This window comes from Palaemon carinicauda, chromosome 17 (genome assembly GCF_036898095.1).
Source record: "Palaemon carinicauda isolate YSFRI2023 chromosome 17, ASM3689809v2, whole genome shotgun sequence".
NCBI lineage: Eukaryota > Metazoa > Arthropoda > Malacostraca > Decapoda > Palaemonidae > Palaemon > Palaemon carinicauda.
In genome coordinates, this window is record NC_090741.1 from 58,187,284 (window position 1) to 58,206,788 (window position 19,505).

At 32.2% G+C, this 19,505-nt stretch overlaps 1 protein-coding gene across 8 annotated transcripts in view; it reads left to right on the top strand.

Moving 5' to 3' along the window:
- didum (dilute class unconventional myosin) overlaps positions 1-19,505 on the top strand; it is a 309,989-nt gene that overhangs the window by 149,551 nt on the left and 140,933 nt on the right. For all 8 annotated transcript variants that reach the window (XM_068391077.1, XM_068391078.1, XM_068391073.1 and 5 more), the window contains 3 exons: positions 3,746-3,935; positions 10,163-10,361; positions 16,361-16,454. In XM_068391077.1, coding sequence (XP_068247178.1) covers positions 3,746-3,935; positions 10,163-10,361; positions 16,361-16,454 — 483 coding nt within the window. The remainder of the gene's footprint in view (positions 1-3,745; positions 3,936-10,162; positions 10,362-16,360; positions 16,455-19,505) is intronic.

The following is a 19,505-nucleotide window of genomic DNA, read 5'->3' on the forward strand; positions in this document are numbered from 1 at the left end:
AGAGGCTCCAACAGGGAAAATAGCCCAGTGAGGAAAGGAAACAAGGAAAGTAGAATATTTTAAAAAGAGTAACATTAGAATAAATATCTCCTATATAAACTAAAAACTTTAACAAAACAAGAGGAAGAGAAATAAGACAGAACAAGTTTAAAAAGTCGCCATAACTCGCGCACTACATATTTTCAATGTCACCAGACTATTTCAATTAGCTGTACACAGTATGGAACTGGCAGGTTAAGACTGGGGTTGAAATGGGTCTCCCTGGAGAGGGCCAATGCATCGAAAGTAACGTTTGTCTGTGGTGCCTCTTCGCTTACTTCCGTATTAGACTGGGTGAGCTGTTTTGTGAAAAAAAAATTCTATGTTGCTTTTTTATGTATATATTTTGATACGTATTGTACTTGGATATGGTAACTTGAATTGAAGGTGAAGTCAACTACTCTTCGGTGGAAAATACTGATAGTGTGCTAAGTCAACAAACTTGAATTGGGTTATAGATTACAGGTATTACATTTACGTAAACAAACACTATACAGAAATCAAATGTAAATGAATCTAATTTACGAGCCCCGGCGATGTAGTTACATATATCTACATATGATAAATTTTACACATTTATACGTTTTTTTTCATATTCAAATAGGTCATATATTTCAATACCTTAATGTCTGTATTCTCTTATCGACCTCGGGATCAGAACCCCAAGGCGGACTCTGGTCCCGAAGTCGATAAGAGAATCCAGACATTAGGATATTAAGTTATATGGCCTATTTGGATATTAAATATATGTTATAGGTGACTGGGCTTTAGATACTAGGTGACTTGGAATAGGTGACTGGGTCGTTAGGTGATTTGACAGGATACCGGGTTGAATAGGGTATCATAGGTTTTTTTTTTTTTTTTTTTTTTTTTTTTTTTTTTTTTTTTTTTTTTTTTTTTTTTTTTTTTTTCTTGTGAGATGGTATTTTAGATATCTTAGAAATTTAATAGATAATATGTTCAATTTTTGTATTTTGCTATTTATATTATGTTATTTCAATGTCTGTTTACTGTAGATATATAGTAATCATGCCACGTGAAATTTAAGTTCTTAATTAGAGAAGCAACACTAATTATGGTGAAAATATGAGAAACTTAAAACTATTAGACGACACAATACTACAGGCAATAAAAATGTCATCCTTGTCAACTTAAGATGTAAATTGCATTGTTAGTAACAATTGTCTGTAAGTACTTATTTAGTATCAACTAGGTACTGTGGATGAAATTACATACCTTTCACCAGTATACGGTTGGCGTTGTTATTGTTAGTATTAGTGTGTTGGTAGAAATATCCATGTCCTTGAGATGAATCTGGATTTTACACACACACACACACACACACACACACATATATATATATATATATATGATTCATTTCTCAATTATACTATAACGTGTGCTTTTATTTATGTTATATAATGAACAATGCTTCCTTGTCTTTGGATTTTATACACTTTATATATATATATATATATATATATATATATATATATATATATATATATATATATATATATATATATATATATATATATATATATATATATATATATATATATATATATATATATATATATATATATATATATATATATATAATATATATAAATAAATATATATATATATAATATATATATAAATTTATATACATATATATAAATGAATATATATATATATATATATATATATATGTGTGCATATTTATTAATTTCTCAATTAGACTATAACAGGTTTTTTTATGTAATGAACAATGTTTCCTTGTTTGTGGATAAAAACTTTATTTTAGAAAACTTAGTTTCAGTCTTTTCATTCCTCCTCGAATAAATAATAGGAAATTGGACATTTTAACAGAATTTCCATATGATTTACAATGAGTAAGTAGGTTAGGGGAGATTTAGTGGCTATCCTCTGACTGTTAGGTAAATATTGCATATTGTTTATAGTGGGTTCATTTTATTGGAGATTTTAGAGATTTTCTGTCTTATTTCATCTGGGTCTTATTCATTTTGCTTGTTTTGATAACTCTTAATCATTTAAACAGGGAACCAAGGAAATTGTACAATTTAGTCTTTGTTGAATTGCATTTAAAACATCTAATTTTATATATAACTCATTTTATTTTATATGATCGCAAACAGATAATGAAATGAGAAAAAAATGGACTGCATATAAGTTTCATGAGATGTTTATAACCTTCCTACAAAGTCCATTGTGTTTTGGAGAGCTTCTGTCTCCAATTTAATCTTCATAAATAACAAACTGTATTGTGATTTGTGAAAAGTAGCTAGTCATGCTTTTAAAACTGCTGTGAAAGAAATGTAATGCATTTATTGAAATGCAGAACTTATTCTGATGGGTCTCGTTGGGCAGACACTCGATGAGAAATGTAATACCGAGCATCGCGTGATGTACGCATCCCCACGTTAGAATTTGAGCTGTGGGAGACCTCGTTGTGTGGGTGGGCACAATGGTATGGGAGTCATGACTCTTCCACACAGCCCATTACCGCGCCCACCCTCTGCCCTCCAGCCTGCATTCATCAGGCGGGTCCTGCCCGACATTATCACGGTGGTGAAGGCCAGCCATCAGACAGCCGCTGCCCATGGTGCTGTCCCCCCTCAGAGGTTTTTGCCTTCTCCTGCTCCGCCATCTTCTTCAGAAGGCACCAACTCCTCTTGTGCCACTCAAATCCACAATGGCACTCATCCGCTTCATTGGGATCCCTGGGAGACGGTCAGCCCCTTGCGGATGGAGGGGGACGAGTCTGTGGGAGCCAGCGGAGGCGTGAGGCTTGAGGAGGGGAACTCTCCCCCTCTCTTTCAGATGGGTATGGATCCTGACGAATACCAAGAGAAAAATGGCTTCTGTTGTACGATATCTAGCATGAAACTGGTCATACAACTGCAAACTTTGCTGAGAGGTACTTCAAACTTTTCTCCATGGAAAGGGCTTTCTGTGGCAAATGTTGTTTTCACGAATCCATTATTAAAGTTTACGCAGATGGCAGCATGAATTGGAAATTGGTTACGTCATGCGTATGTTTTGTGTGTGATGGATTCAGGATGCTACTGTCTCCTATCTATTGCATGGCAATGGTATCTGTATCTGATACATTTTCTTTGTAATATCTTCATATACAAGTTACTGTTAATTTCTGTTACAGCTTTATTAAGCTAAAAAATATATTATCTCTCTAGGTATGTTCAGTAAAGAAAGCTTTTACAATATCAGTGCATAATTGCATAAGCAAGTGCCAAATTTTTAGGAAAGTAAATATTGATAGTGGCTAGAGCTTTTATTTATTTCATTTTGAATCCACCTCATTACTGAATTAAGGTTGCTGGGTGCAAGCAGAAATTTTGGCGTGTTATTTAGGTAGCTTTGAAACATGAGGTGAATTCCCAAGTAACTAAGTGTGAGGGAACATTGTTTGAACACTGCTTGAGACTCTGATGCTGATTATCTTCTAACTTTGATTATGAACATCCACTATACTCTTCTATTTAGAGGGCATTTCATTATGGCTATACAGTAATTTATGAAGTTCATATTTGTATAGTTGATGTTGAAATCTTAAGTAATTTTGACTATTAAAGATGTTTTAGCAATTGTTAAATTTATTCTTATCTCGTTATCTACTGTAGTTCCTTAGAATATGAAAAGTTGGTGAGGGCATATTTTTATTTTTATTTTATTATTTCAGAACAATTTGAAGCATTACAAGATGAGCTTGAACGTCGGCGTGAAGAATGCATTCAGCTCAGGACCGTCCTTGCTAACCGTTCCAGTGACATCAGATCTCTCACTGAGAACTCCTATGGCAAAGATGTCGATATCGTTAATGAAGACGGTGAGCTGGCAGTCGCGTATCAAACGCAGAAACAAGTCAACAGGTAAGGTTTTAGTTTGTTTTTCGTTTGTTTTTATATCTCGTAGGAATGAGTGACCGTTTTTAGTGTTTTAATTCGGTTGTCTATATTAACTGTTTGTACAAGATACTCTTATTTTACATTAATAGTTAGGTGGGATAATCTACAGTTGATGCTCAATATCAATGTTTGTTCTACTGGAACGTCAACATCTCTAGTTGGTGCTATGATCGATTTATGATTACATTTTGCACAGTAAGTCTGCTTGCTTACATATAGCCTAGACTAGTATGCTGAGATTCCTGCCTCATATACATAGACTTGTATGACTTCATTGAAGGATTTACTGTTCTCTTATATAAGATATTAAAATACACAAGCTGGTGTACTAAGTATGAAGAGATAGAAAGTAAAAATCAAAAAGCAGTGTAGTTAAGGCCAAGGGGACTCTTCAAAGAACTTTCATTACCATCTACAATGTGCCATGAATGTCAGTTTGTATGTGGTATTCTCCCACATGGATGACTCCCTGATTATATTCATATAAAAAGGCATAGATATAAAATGAAAATTTATGTCTGGAGACAGAATATTTCCATTGTCAAATGTAAACTATATTTTGACTACAATTTAGGTCTACGGTATTGTACAAGGAAAGATATTCACATCAATTGAATATGGAAGGGGTGTGTGTTTTATATCTTAACAAGAAACATTTTTAGTGCAATATATTCAATGGTGTAAGGATCTCCCCTTTCATCAGACTAATGATGTGTACCTACCTACAAAAAAATTTAAGCAACACACAAGTACAATACTAAAGTAATACTGTTATGACTGATAGTGTTTCTTAATGCTACCTTTAAAATCACTAGCAAGAACATAATTGATTATTTAGGCCGGTCAAGTAGAATTCAAGTTATAGAAATCAAATACCAAACAAATGAATCCAATATAGAAGACAGACATATTGATTGTTGGGATATGTTTGTTGATAGAAAGATAAGTACCAGTGATGATTTGAATGTTACATTGGATTCTTAGGATGGTGGACCAACAATAATTATATTCCAGCACCAATATATCGTTATTATTACTAGCTAAGCTACAATCCTGGTTTGAAAAGCAAAATGCTATAAGCCCAAGGGCTCCAACAGGGATACTAGCCCAGTAAGGAAAGGAAATAAGGAAGCAGAATAGTTTGCCTGAGTGTACCTTAAAGCAAGAGTACTGTAACCCAAGATAGTGGAAGAACATGGTACAGAACCTATTGCACTTTCAAAGACTAGAGGACAATGGTTTGATTGGGGAGTGTCATTTTAGAGGCGCTGCTTACCATAGCTGAAGTCTCTTCTACCCTTACTAAGTGGAAAGTAGCCACTGAATAATTACGATATAGTAGTTAACCCCTTGAGGGAAAAATAATTTTGCATTTATATTAGTTTTGTCAGGTGTATGAGGAAAGAGGAGAATGGATGAAGAAGAGACCAGACTATTCACTGTATGTGTAGGCAAAAGAAAAAGAACCGTAACTAAAGAGGTATCCAATGTAGTACTATCTGGCAAATGAAAGGACCCAATATCTCTAGCGATAGCATTAGTCTCTGTAGAGGTTGAATTTCAGGTTCTGGTTTTTCAGGGCCAACAGGATTATAGTATAATCTTTTCTTCAGAGAATAAACCTAGAAATACTATTTTTAAAAATAAAGCATCAGTTTCTGATATAGAAGTGAACTAACTTGTTACCGCTGCTCCTTCATTCCATGGAAAAAAGGATATACCCCAGGAAGTTGCAATGTTGAAGGCTCCAGTAACACAATCATTGACAGAAACGTCACTAAAAGGGGATCATGTTTGAATCGTTTTAAAACTAACCAGTAAGCCTTTGAGAATACTGGAAATTCTGAGTAAAATGAATGATCACAAGCTATCAGCATAATTTTCACCGAGTTACATTAGCTCATTTAATGGTGGAATTCTTAGGCCTTTAGTGCCAATATATCAACTGAAAGTTACCAGCAATGTATGTTGTGTACGCTGTATCTAGATAATACTTGCCACACGACTACATAAGGAGTATGCTTATCATGGATAATTATAGATAATGGAGTATGTATTGATATGTTGCTTTACTGTACATGCAGACTTTGGCATGCACTTCACTTTGGTCAGTGAGATTCATGCAATGTTAGCGAAAGTCATGAACACTAGAAGTTGAGCTTCACTTTGCTTTTCATTTACACCTTTTCTTATAAAGTACAAGGGCCTTGTTTAACTAATACTAATAATCAATTAGTATCTTGATAAAAATATTTTAGTTATCAGACCTTTGGTCTCTGACTTATATCAGTCCCCAAGTTCTCAAGCATCTTGCAAGTATATATGTATAAACATAGAGTCATATTCTTCAATTTGGTTTTCTTACCAAATTATGAATCTAAGAATTAGACATGTACTTTAGATGATTGATTTGGATTGAGGTGGAAATTTATTTTCAAACTCAAAATTAGGTTTTTCTTATGAACCAAGTTAGAAGTTTTTTTATCTGATACTTGATCTCAGAGCTTCATTTGGATACCTCTTGAAGTTAGAAATATAATTAAAAATTATCTTTGCTTTCAGTTAGCATATATGACATGCACAACAGTTATGGACATTTAAAGACCATGAATGCTAGCATATACTGCACTGTATATAATTGATTTATTCATGTGTTCTATGATACAAGTATTTCTATATCCTCATATCAGCACACAAGCAATCCCCTTATTCTACTAAGCAATTGTAGAATGAGGTGTAGATAGATACCCTGTGCCTTTTCCATCTAGACGTAGATTAATTTGTATTGATTTGAAGTCTGGAATTCTCTTTATTCACTGAATTGAAAATTCGGTGATTATTTTAGCAACGCCAGACAGTTCTTAGCTTCTCCCCGGAAGGTGGGATGTTGGTGCCCGACCACATGCAAAGGATCATCAGGTAGATAGATCACTGGCATACCTGGGGTAATTAATTTCATAGGGAAGCTAAAAACTATCACCCATTGCTGGCAAACTATCCTCCTACCATCTGACTTCGCCCAACTTCCAACTACATATTAATAATTTATGTACAGTACAGTACATGACTGTAAAGTTTTATATACTGTACAGTTTTTTCAGTTTTCTTTTTCAGGTAATTTAACATACTGTACCATACAATTAGATGTAGTTTATATCTTCAAAGATGATAGTTATCTGATAACCTAGTCTTAGAAAGTCAAGAAATTTAGTACATAATTGACCATTTTTACAATACAATATAGTTCATACATTAGGGTCACATTATATGGGTGTGATTTATTTCTTTCTTGTTGAATATATATAGCTTCATACATTGAGTAGTAAGCTTTCTTTTTGTTGATAGTAATATGTTGATTTATAAAAAAAAAAAATTATGAATGAAGTGCCTACTGTATAAATTATCATATACTGTAGTTCATTTTTAGCATTTTTATTTACATTTGTATTGCTATTTTGAGCATATTATTTTTAATTTACTTGAATAATTTTCAAATTGCTTTACACACAATAGATTGAGAAATTGCCTAGAAGTCTGCTAGAATGAAGTATGGGAAATTTTATTTATAAACTTGAAACTGACTTTTCAATGGAATATATGATAGAAGTCTTCAAGTACCTTATAGGTGTGTTCACATAAGATTTCTTAAATTGGGTAAAGTGGACTTTTAAACAATTTCTTTGTCTATTATCAACAGCAGTCTGTTTTAAGCAAGGGACTAGTTATTGCACTGTAAAAGTATATATGCCATTAGCTTTAAATTTTATCAAGGGGGAACATACCTGATAATTATCCAGATAATGATATGCTGCTTTTGCTCTTAAAATACATTATACATGATTTAGATAATTAATGAAAACGCCCTGTGCCCTCCCCCCCATAAACACTGCTACTGGATATACCCTCAACATTCGTCAGTCGGTAAGATGATCTCGAAGAGCTGTTTTCTTGGCGTGTTTGTAGCAGTGTACAGAAATTGTATATTAATGTGATTGCATGGTAACTTTTAAGAGAATTTGCACTTGAATAACAAAAGCAAAGGAAGCGTTTCTTCGGGTAGCAACTGAATAGATAAGCGAAGGGATAGTTTCGTTCTTTTTATTTTCCAATTCCGTGAAGTGCATGCAGTATTTTACTTTCATTTTACTTTCATTGATTCTGTTATTATGCAAGTAACCAGATATCATTGATACAGAAGGACTTGAGATATCCTTTATTGCCCTTCCCCATTCCATAGGCTTAACACTTCTGTTTACTTACTATATCAGTTGAATTTGATAGCAGATACATTGATACATTATACTTTATTATATAGACTATACTTTGTATACTATTTACATTTTGCAGTTCTGATGATGCGCTTGGATAGTAGAAGCTTACTATTACTGTGTAGTTCTTTCAGATATGATTTAGTCTTAACTGATTAGGATGATATTTCGTATTAGTAAGATTCAGCTTAATAAAATTAATGTATTGTGCTTAATCTTTGTAAAGAATGGCTTATTGATTTTGTTTGGCTTCAGTCTGTGCATTGTTGTATCGCTATAGTGATGAAAGGTAGTTTTAAACTGCATTACCAAAGGAATTATAAATTACTGAGGTATAAAGCTGTCCGAACTCTTGCTTATTTATTTTCTACTTATAAATACTAACAAGTTTGCTGACGAAACAGTCAGAAGTGATGATGCTCTTCTTGATGTGATGTTTTCCTCCTAATAGGCTGGTTTGTTTTAGCTTATACCATAATCCTGCATATGCGAATAATGATGATTTTGGCAGATAGATATCGCTCTTGTGGCTCTGCAGTGGCAACATCACCAATGGCCTGATTTCAAGACTTTGTTTTTGCTTGCGGAAGATACTAACTATGAATGTCTACGACAAATTGCTATATAGTTTTTTAATTATGTCCATGGTTTTGAGTTTATGCTGTCTCATAGATTATAACACATATTTATTACCAGTATTTAGGATTTATGATGCTTGCTTCAGTTACATGGAATAATACAACTAGTTTTACATCAGTGTGCAAAAGGTTTTTTACAGTGATGCAATATAGATTTTTTCATGAATGTAGATATAAAATCATCACAATCTCATTTTGTTAGTTTAAAAATTTGTAATGTATAGATATTTAATCCATAATTAGAACTTAATAAAGCTTGTTTTTATGATAATGTAGTTAGATATGATCACAAACTAAAAGATTTTTTTTCGTAGGTTGTAATTCACAGTTATTTCACAGTATGCTTTAGGCAACATAAGCTGGAAATATGTAAAGTTAAATTAGGAATTTATTCGTTTGATATTGGAGAGACTATACTGTAGTTTGAAAGACTAGTTTGTTACTCTGTGAGAATATCTTTAGATGAAATTGAGAGGCAGCTGTTTAAGAAATTTTGTTAGGGCCCATTAGTAGTTTAATTTCCTAAATCGTATCTCTAGTAGAGCTATTGATTTTGGTTTGAACAGGCATAAAATTATAGGTTTAATTTTCATCACCCTCGGATAATTGATATTAATTTTCAGTACTGTACTTAATTTTTTATAGATGTTTTTAAAGAATGTTTGTATGTTTGTTATAAAACTATCATAATTGTTCACGTGGGTTACATAAATATTTTTATTTCATTGACAGTATATCAGATGAAATCAGCATATAATGCTAGATTTGCTGGGAAATAGTTAAATGAACGCTAAAAGAAGTCTATGCTGGAGAGTTTGCAGAATTTTTTTCAGGAATTTAAATGTTATTTCACTGTTTTCACCAGGTATTTAGGGATATTTTATGTACATACACCTTTATATAGAAATAATCCGGGAATTAGATTGGCTGATTAATTAGTTTAGTATGTATACTAAAAGTAAACCACATTTTGTACTTAATTTTTTTCTTTAGTAGGAAATATGTACCATTACATGTTTTTATTTTTTATAGATAAATTTTTGTTAAATGGATAATTTTTTGTAGCATACTGCTCATTAAGGAGTTGTTATGATTAATAGTGAATAATGATCATTGTAAATCAATATACTAGCGTGGCTGAGTTTATATAGGTGTATTGCACAGTAAATGTTAGGCATAGATATATTTACTGTAGCTCTTACAAATATAGAATAGATTCATTTTGCCTAAAGGTTATATCTTTTGTTGATAGTAACGATCATAATTTCTCACTCCTGTTTTTCAGACAACTGGAAGAGGAACTGAAGACCGAAAAGATGCGGCACAAGGAGACCGAGAGCGAATACAAATCCGAGCTGGATCGGCTTCGTCGAGATAATGAAAGACAGCAGAAACTGCTCTCTCAAAACCTGTCTAAAGGTGGTGGGTCACACCCTGAGGCTCTCCTTCAGTCCGAGATTATGCGTCTCACTTCTGAAAACTTGGTAGGTACTGTAGTTGGGATTTCTTTTTACTGACGAAGCATGTAGTGTCTCCAATTCAGTTGTTTCATACAGTTAGAAAGATTTCTTACTTATGATTTGCCATCAGTTACAATATCTGTTAGATTGATGGTTTCATTAACAATAGGTACATATCTGGAGACTATTAATTGTACTATATACAGTACAATACTGTACTATATAAAGTTTATTTTTTGTGTTCTCAAATTTTCATCCTGTCAACCTTTTCCTGGAAAAGTCTGCTGTAGAGATAATTATAATTATGTTTTTGTTTTAATTTTCCATTGACACATTATCAATTGTATTTTTGTAGTAAATGTTATTGTCTTTAGGTTTGTGTTTTTGTTTTAATTTTCCATTGACACATTATCAATTGTATTTTTGTAGTAACTGTTATCGTCTTTAGGTTTGTGTGTTTCCTTTTACGTAGTTTAACTTCTTGTGTTCCTCCACAGCTTTCTATGAACTTTAGTCCCTTCAAGCAATCACAGGTGAATTGTTATAGAACTTTTGCTTCGTTTTGTATTTTCCCAGATTTATGTTGAAGTCTTGCAGGGAAAAGTCAGTAACTAGACTTAATTCACCTCTCTTTGGCCTAGCATTTTACTTTTGCCGTCCGTGTTCATTTTGCGAGCGTTTTGATTCGATTTGAAATATGTCTGATGAAAGCCTTTCCTTCCTAAATAATGATATGGCTTTTTTGTGAAAGATTTTTCATTGTAAAAATATCTATCGCAGCCATCTTATGAGTTGCATGTTAGTAACAGACTTCAAAAGCTTGTTCTGTTCTTGGAATGGATTTTGTGCTTCACAGTATGAAATCTACTACTATATCTGCTCATAATTTATTTCAAGTGTCACTGTGTATGAGATGAACCTGTGACTCATACATATCTATGCATAATTTACCAATTTGTTTATTTTACTGTAAAAGTTTGACATGTATATATTTATATCATAGGGTCATTTGTTTTTCTTTCGGTAAGATAGAATGATTTACTGATATTTTCATGGATTGTTTTAAGTTTACACAAACAAGTTGATGACTATCAGTAGGAGATAACATCGTTAGGTTGGTATCTGAGCTTATTTTTCCTGCATGTGTTAATTTTTCTTTATCATTAGTGGAGATGAACTTAGTTATAGCTAAGGGGAAACAGATGCTTAGTTTTAATAAGAGCAGACCTCTTCGAGTACATATTTTTTGAAAAGTTAGGGCTATTTTGAAGACTTCCAGGAGACAGGACATCCTGTGTTTCAACTTTTTACAATATCTTTTACTATTTTGTATTCTTATTTCTCATTTATATTCTTCATTTACACTTTATTTTTTGTATGGAATATGTTGTAAAATACATAACAAAAATATAGATGCCTAGAAACATGAGAAAAATGAAAATCTATACATACAGATATATAAAAAGGTTTTAAAATCCTGAAAATATTTATTGACTAGAATGTACAAAATAGATGCCGAGTTATTAACTGTTATATTGTATGATAGACAGCAGTGATTTTTTTGGGGCTCAGGCCTTTTACTGCTTTTACTTATAAATTATGATTATAAAGAAGTCTATCTTGTCTGCCTTCTTCAAAAGCACAGATTTTTTTTCTCATCTGGTAAGTACTTTTCATTAGGTAGTTAAAGTCTTTTTGGCAGACCTCATACCACCAGCAGTATCCCCTATCTTGAAGGCGTTTTATAGTGAAGTGTCGTGTTTGTAAATTTTCGTGGAGTTTTTGTGCATAACTGTTTGGAATTATCGGATAATACTTATTTGGTCGTTGTGAAAGGTCTTAGAATTAAGACATTCCTCGACCATATAAAGATTTGAAATGGCTTCTGGCTTGACAAGGCCCACTTTTCATATCCTTGTGTGACATTTGAACTATTGCTGTCATTAGAGAATAGGTGTGGGTCGTTTGGGACTAACCGAAGGTTCATCCCTTTTTTAGATAAGAAACCTCTTAATTTCTATCTTGATGAAATAGTACCCTTACAGTACCTTGGAGATTGGAACCTTGAATAAGATGTTTGGGCTTGACGTAGCCTTATTTTTCTTGGTAGCAATTGAAATGTGTTTTTACTATTGCAAAGGTAGAAGGTTTTATTTCCAATTTCTCTGTCCCTTATTATGTTAGAATCCTCATCCATTTCCAGGCTTTAGTTCATGATTTTGGATTCTCTGTTATCATGCAATGACCTTTTTTTTTTTAAACTTTGCTATCTAGTAGCAAAACATCATTGAATGTGTCCTTGCTAACCTTTACCATGTCCAAGTTGGTCTATGACGTAATAGTTTTCTGCTGAATGGAGGCTGGAAATAGATTCGCACTCCTAAAACGTCTTTCAACATCTGAAGGGAATCTCTTGTTATTCTTTAATGTACTTTACAGTACCAGACATTATATATATATCTTAATTTCATCACATTAGCCTTATTGGCAAAGATGGCATATTTGAGATTACTTCAAGAACGAAGTAATGTTAAGTCTAAAATTTCTGCTGTTGGCCATTCAACTATTATCTAGGGTGTTTTGAGGGGTCCTTACCCAGAAATCATGAGGTGGTGGTCCACTCTTGTTAATTTACATATGCTAGAATTGAAATGACTTTAAACTTTAGGTACAAATCTGGTCCATGTAACTTTCCACTGTCTTGCACATGCCCTGCCAAAAGGCACTTTTTTAGTATTGAAATCCTCATGTATTTCTTGTAAATATCATTTACCAGTAAATCTGTAACAATTATAGAGAATATGCATATGAATAAAAGAGGACTTGTGTGATTGTAATGTAAGCAGCAACGTTCCTTGTTCCTTCAGATAATTGATAAATAGGAGATTGAGTTTATTATTTACTCTGTTCTGTAGTCTGACTCATATTTATGTCTATACACAGTATGTTTATTGGTAATTTCCACTTTTGTTCTCTTCAACATTATGTATATCCCGATGAAATATTTATAAGGTACAGGTATCTTGCTGCTAATCGGTGGTTAATTTTTTTTTTTTTTAATCTTAATTAGTTATACATCTATATTATAGAAGTATTTTTAAAAAAGTGGCATAAGAGGTAGAAAATTGATCTGTTCTTGAATGGGAAACAGTTTTCTAATGGAGGGCTTTTAAGATAAAAATGTGTGCATATAAACAGCATGTAAGTCTGTGAAACATTATTAGAATATACCAGACTTTATCTGCAACATAGTGAAAAGTGTAAAATTTCATAATAATGAAAACCATTAATGAGGTATCAGGAATTATTACTTCTTCTAACTACCCTCATAATTCAGAAGCTGTTGTTTCGCTAGGGCTCTTATCCTTCAGCAGGTATTGCTACAGTGTAGACATCCTTCCTTACTTGAGGCTTTAGCTTGTTTTCTTCAGCAAGTTGCTCTTTACAGTCTTTCATTATATTAGGTAATCATTCTGCCTCTTCACTAGTGTTTATATATAGGTAGATCTAGACAGGGTGGTCCAACAGTGTCAAAGATTGTATTATATTTGTCAAATATTTCTTTTCATTCGGCACGCAAATTCGTTGACAGAACCTGTTATTGTGTTTTATGAAGGGATCTTGATTATTACTGTTGTATGATTTTTCCTTCTTTCTGTCAGTTCATTCTGGTTACAGAATTCTAAGCCTTGTAAGAGTCAAGAGGTTCTTGTACATACTGTAATTTCTTTCATTAGCATTGCTCAGGTTCTTTTAGACTGTAATCTATCTATGCTGTTCCTTAACTCTTTGCCTGTCAATATTGAGTTATACTTTTTTCAAATACATGTACTTGAATGGTCTCGCATTATTTGTATCGGGCCAGACTATCCTTCAATATTTTCACAGTGAATTGTCTTATCATAATTTTCAACTCAAGAAGCTTTCCAATAATGTCCGAAAATATTCTTCTAGACAAAGAAAATTGCTTGACCAGACCACCAAGTTTAGTATCTTAGCTCTTGAAGGGCTACTCTTTGTTATCGGTAAATATTTTTTTCCGGGCAAAAATGAGGTTTATGTGCAGAGGGGGACAATGTTTTAAGACCTCTCGGTTATCTCTCTTGTCTTCATTCCCTGCTGATTCTGTTCATAAAAGGCAAATCACTGTTTTGACCATCAAAATGTGTGCGGAAAACGTGATAAGTTAGATATTTTATTGTTCACGCTGAATATTTCCAACTTGTATTTCAAAGATGTTCACGTAAAATTAGAAGTTTTGTTTATTTAACACCGCAATACTAAAGTTTCTGGGTACAGCTAAGTTGAATGCCCTTCATGAGGTTCCCAGGCAGAGGTTAATTTTATAAATCTTATGATAACTTTTGTTAGTAAGAGAGATCAGTAGATTGTTGTTAGTAAGATTGACTTCTCCTTTTGAGGAGGAAGTATAAAAAAACAAACTACATACATACATACATATACCAAAGGCACTTCCCCCAATTTTGGGGGGTAGCCGACAACAACAAGAAACAAAACAAAAAGGGGACCTCTACTCTCTACGTTCCTCCAGCCTAACCAGGGACTCAGCCGAGTTCAGCTGGTACTGCTAGGGTGCCACAGCCCAACCTCCCACATTTCCACCACAGATGAAGCTTCATACTGCTGAGTCCCCTACTGCTGCTACCTCCGCGGTCATCTAAGGCACCGGAGGAAGCAGCAGGGCCTACCGGAACTGCGTCACAATCGCTCGCCATTCATTCCTATTTCTAGCACGCTCTCTTGCCTCTCTCACATCTATCCTCCTATCACCCAGAGCTTTCTTCACACCATCCATCCACCCAAACCTTGGCCTTCCTCTTGTACTTCTCCCATCAACTCTTGCATTCATCACCTTCTTTAGCAGACAGCTATTTTCCATTCTCTCAACAAAAAAAAATAAAAATTAGAATAGCGCCAACGTTATCCCTGCGTGTCGTAAGAGGCGACTAAAAGGGACGGGACGAGGGGGCTGGGAACCCCCTCTCCTGTAAAAATATCCTGTGAGACAGCAAAAACAAACTAATGACAACTATTATAAACATTAGCTTCTTTGAATTATGAGGAACAGAAGCCTCTATGTGCTCCTTGGAATCTTTTTTAAACATCTTGAGGTATTAGAAGTTTTAACAATTTAAACTTTTTGTCCTGTGCATTTGACAAAGGTGTTTCGTTTTATTACAAAATATGAGTGACCTGAGTAAATAAAGCAATTTCTAGCTAAGTAATCATTGATGGAACACCACAACTATTTTTTTTAATGTTTTAGTTTACTTGCTTTCTCCAAAATTATCAGCTGAAGCATATGTACTGTACTGTATATAGGTTTTCATTGTGAAGAGCATACATAAGAAGGAGAGGACTAATTGGTAAGGGACCTCTGGTAGTGGTTCTACACGCCCCAATTACTATACCGACACTCTATTAGAGCGAGCGAGCTGGGTTTATTACTGGCATTCCATGCAACTTTTTTCTCTGGTGTATTTAGCAGTATTTATACCTTAGAAATGGTGCTATAAGGAGCATTTCATGGAGCGACACAGGTCGAGCCCAGAAATAGAATATTTTAGAAGTATTCCAGTAATTGTCAATTTTAAGGGGTTTGGTAAGATTTTCTCACATAACAATACCCTGTTCCATTGATGTTTATACATTATACCTTTCATAGGAAACTTTGTAACTGTTACCGGAAACTGTTCAGCTGTTACACATACAGGAATTTTATTTAATATTTTTTTGATAGGTGGGAAAAACTACTGTATTGAAAGTTACGAAAGACTTGCAAAAACAGAAAAATTAAATTCAAAACTGCTTACTGATAGCTTAATTAAATTTAATTACTTATAAAAGGTTTAGGTAATTCTACCATGTAGGACCTCATATTCATAATTAATTTCTTTAGGTTGCTGGAGTACTTTGCAAAATCTGAAAGAAATAAAATTTTGAAAAAATTCACAAAATTAAAACACAAATGTATTCATGTGTTTAATTTCTATTTTTCAAAGAACCTTCAAGGCCAAGTGGACTCCTTGACTGAGCAGCTTAAGAAGTACAAGAGAACTCTTAAAGCGTACGCGAGAAAGCTCAAAGAAGCTAGTGGTGAGTACACTTATATTAATTTTTTTCTTCTGTGACTGAAAGGGATTTTGAATGCAATTACATTAGTATGTAAGAAAGATAGTTGCAACTGATTATGCCTACTTCTGTGGATATCCAAAGTTCATTCTGCAATTTAATGATTTTAAGAAAATAGAATGATTAGTTACAAATTTAACTGAGCTATTGACAACTACAGTAATTCAAAAACTTTGTTGTTTTACCTTGTAGTAGAGTGCTGCCTATTTATATTTTTAAAATGATGCAAAATGAACGAGAATCTTCATAAATGAAAGAAGAGGTAAGTCATTGATACGAAGTTTGGGGACAGCTTTGTCTTGTAGTTCGCCATCGGACGAATGTTATAGGTCACTAGTTACGAATTTTGTAGCATGCGATTTATAGCAGGTCCTGTGTGGTATTGCTTAATAAGGGAATCGTTCATCATATCTCTTCGCATTTATCGCGCAAATATAGAAAAATAATTTCTCATCGTAGACGTGAATATTGGATGCTTGTGGTTTTATTATGGTAAACTTATTTGAGTTGCTACTACGGAATGGTGTTTTTTTTTTTTATGTCAATATGAAGATGGAACTACAGGTCTGGTTAGATATTTTTATTTCTGTTATGCTGGTTTTATTATAGATGAGAAAATTTCTGTGGAAATTGTTATGATTAGATATATATATATATATATATATACAGTATATATACATACATACATACATACATATACCAAGGCATTTCCCCCAATTTTGGGGGGTAGCCGACATCAACAAATGAAACAAAAACAAAAAGGGGACCTCTACTCTCTACATTCCTCCAGCCTAACAAGGGACTCAACCAAGTTCAGCTGGTACTGCTAGGGTGCCACAGCCCACCCTCCCACATTATCCACCACAGATGAAGCTTCATAATGCTGAATCCCCTACTGTTGCTACCTCCGCGGTCATCTAAGGCATCGGAGGCAGTAGCAGGCCCTACTGGAACTGCGTCACAATCGCTCGCCATTCATTCCTATTTCTAGCACGCTCTCTTGCCTCTCTCACATCTATCCTCCTATCACCCAGTGCTTTCTTCACTCCATCCATCCACCCAAACCTTGGCCTTCTTCTTGTACGTCTCCCATCAACTCTTGCATTTATCACCTTCTTTAGCAGACAGCCATTTTCCATTCTCTCAACATGGCCAAACCGCCTCAACACATTCATATCCACTCTAGCTGCTAACTCATTTCTTACACCCGTTCTCACTCTAACCACTTCGTTCCTAACCCTATCTACTCGAGATAGACCAGCCATACTCCCTAGACACTTCATCTCAAACACATTCAATTTCTGTCTCTCCGTCACTTTCATTCCCCACAACTCCGATCCATACATCACAGTTGGTACAATCACTTTCTCATATAGAACTCTCTTTACATTCGTGCCCAACCCTCTATTTTTTACTACTCCCTTAACTGCCCCCAACACTTTGCAACCTTCATTCACTCTCTGACGTACATCTGCTTCCACTGCACCATTTGCTGCAACAACAGACCCCAAGTACTTAAACTAATCCACCTCCTCAAGTAACTCTCCATTCAACATGACCTTCAACCTTGCACCACCTTCCCTTCTCGTACATCTCATAACCTTACTCTTACCCACATTAACTCTCAACTTCCTTCTCTCACACACACTTCCAAATTCTGTCACTAATCGGCCAAGCTTCTCTTTTGTGTCTGCAACCAGTACAGTATCATCCGCAAACAACAACTGATTTACCTCCCATTCATGATCCTTCTCGTCTACCAGTTTTAATCCTCGTCCAAGCACTCGAGCATTCACCTCTCTCACCACTCCATCAACATACAAGTTAAACAACCACGGTGACATCACACATCCCTGTCTCAGCCCCACTCTCACTGGAAACCAATATATATATATATATATATATATATATATATATATATATATATATATATATATATATATATATATATATATATATATATATATATATATATATATATATATATATATATATATATATATATATATATATATATATATATATATATATATATATATATATATATATATATATATATATATATATATATATATATATATATATATATATATATATATATATATATATATATATATATATATATATATATATATATATATATATATATATATATATATATATATATATATATATATATATATATATATATATATATATATATATATATATATATATATATATATATATATATATATATATATATATATATATATATATATATATATATATATATATATATATATATATATATATATATATATATATATATATTATATATATATATATATATATATATATATATATATATATATATATATATATATATATATATATATATATATATATATATATATATATATATATATATATATATATATATATATATATATATATATATATATATATATATATATATATATATATATATATATATATATATATATATATATATATATATATATATATATATATATATATATATATATATATATATATATATATATATATATATATATATATATATATATATATATATATATATATATATATATATATATATATATATATATATATATATATATATATATATATATATATATATATATATATATATATATATATATATATATATATATATATATATATATATATATATATATATATATATATATATATATATATATATATATATATATATATATATATATATATATATATATATATATATATATATATATATATATATATATATATATATATATATATATATATATATATATATATATATATATATATATATATATATATATATATATATATATATATATATATATATATATATATATATATATATATATATATATATATATATATATATATATATATATATATATATATATATATATATATATATATATATATATATATATATATATATATATATATATATATATATATATATATATATATATA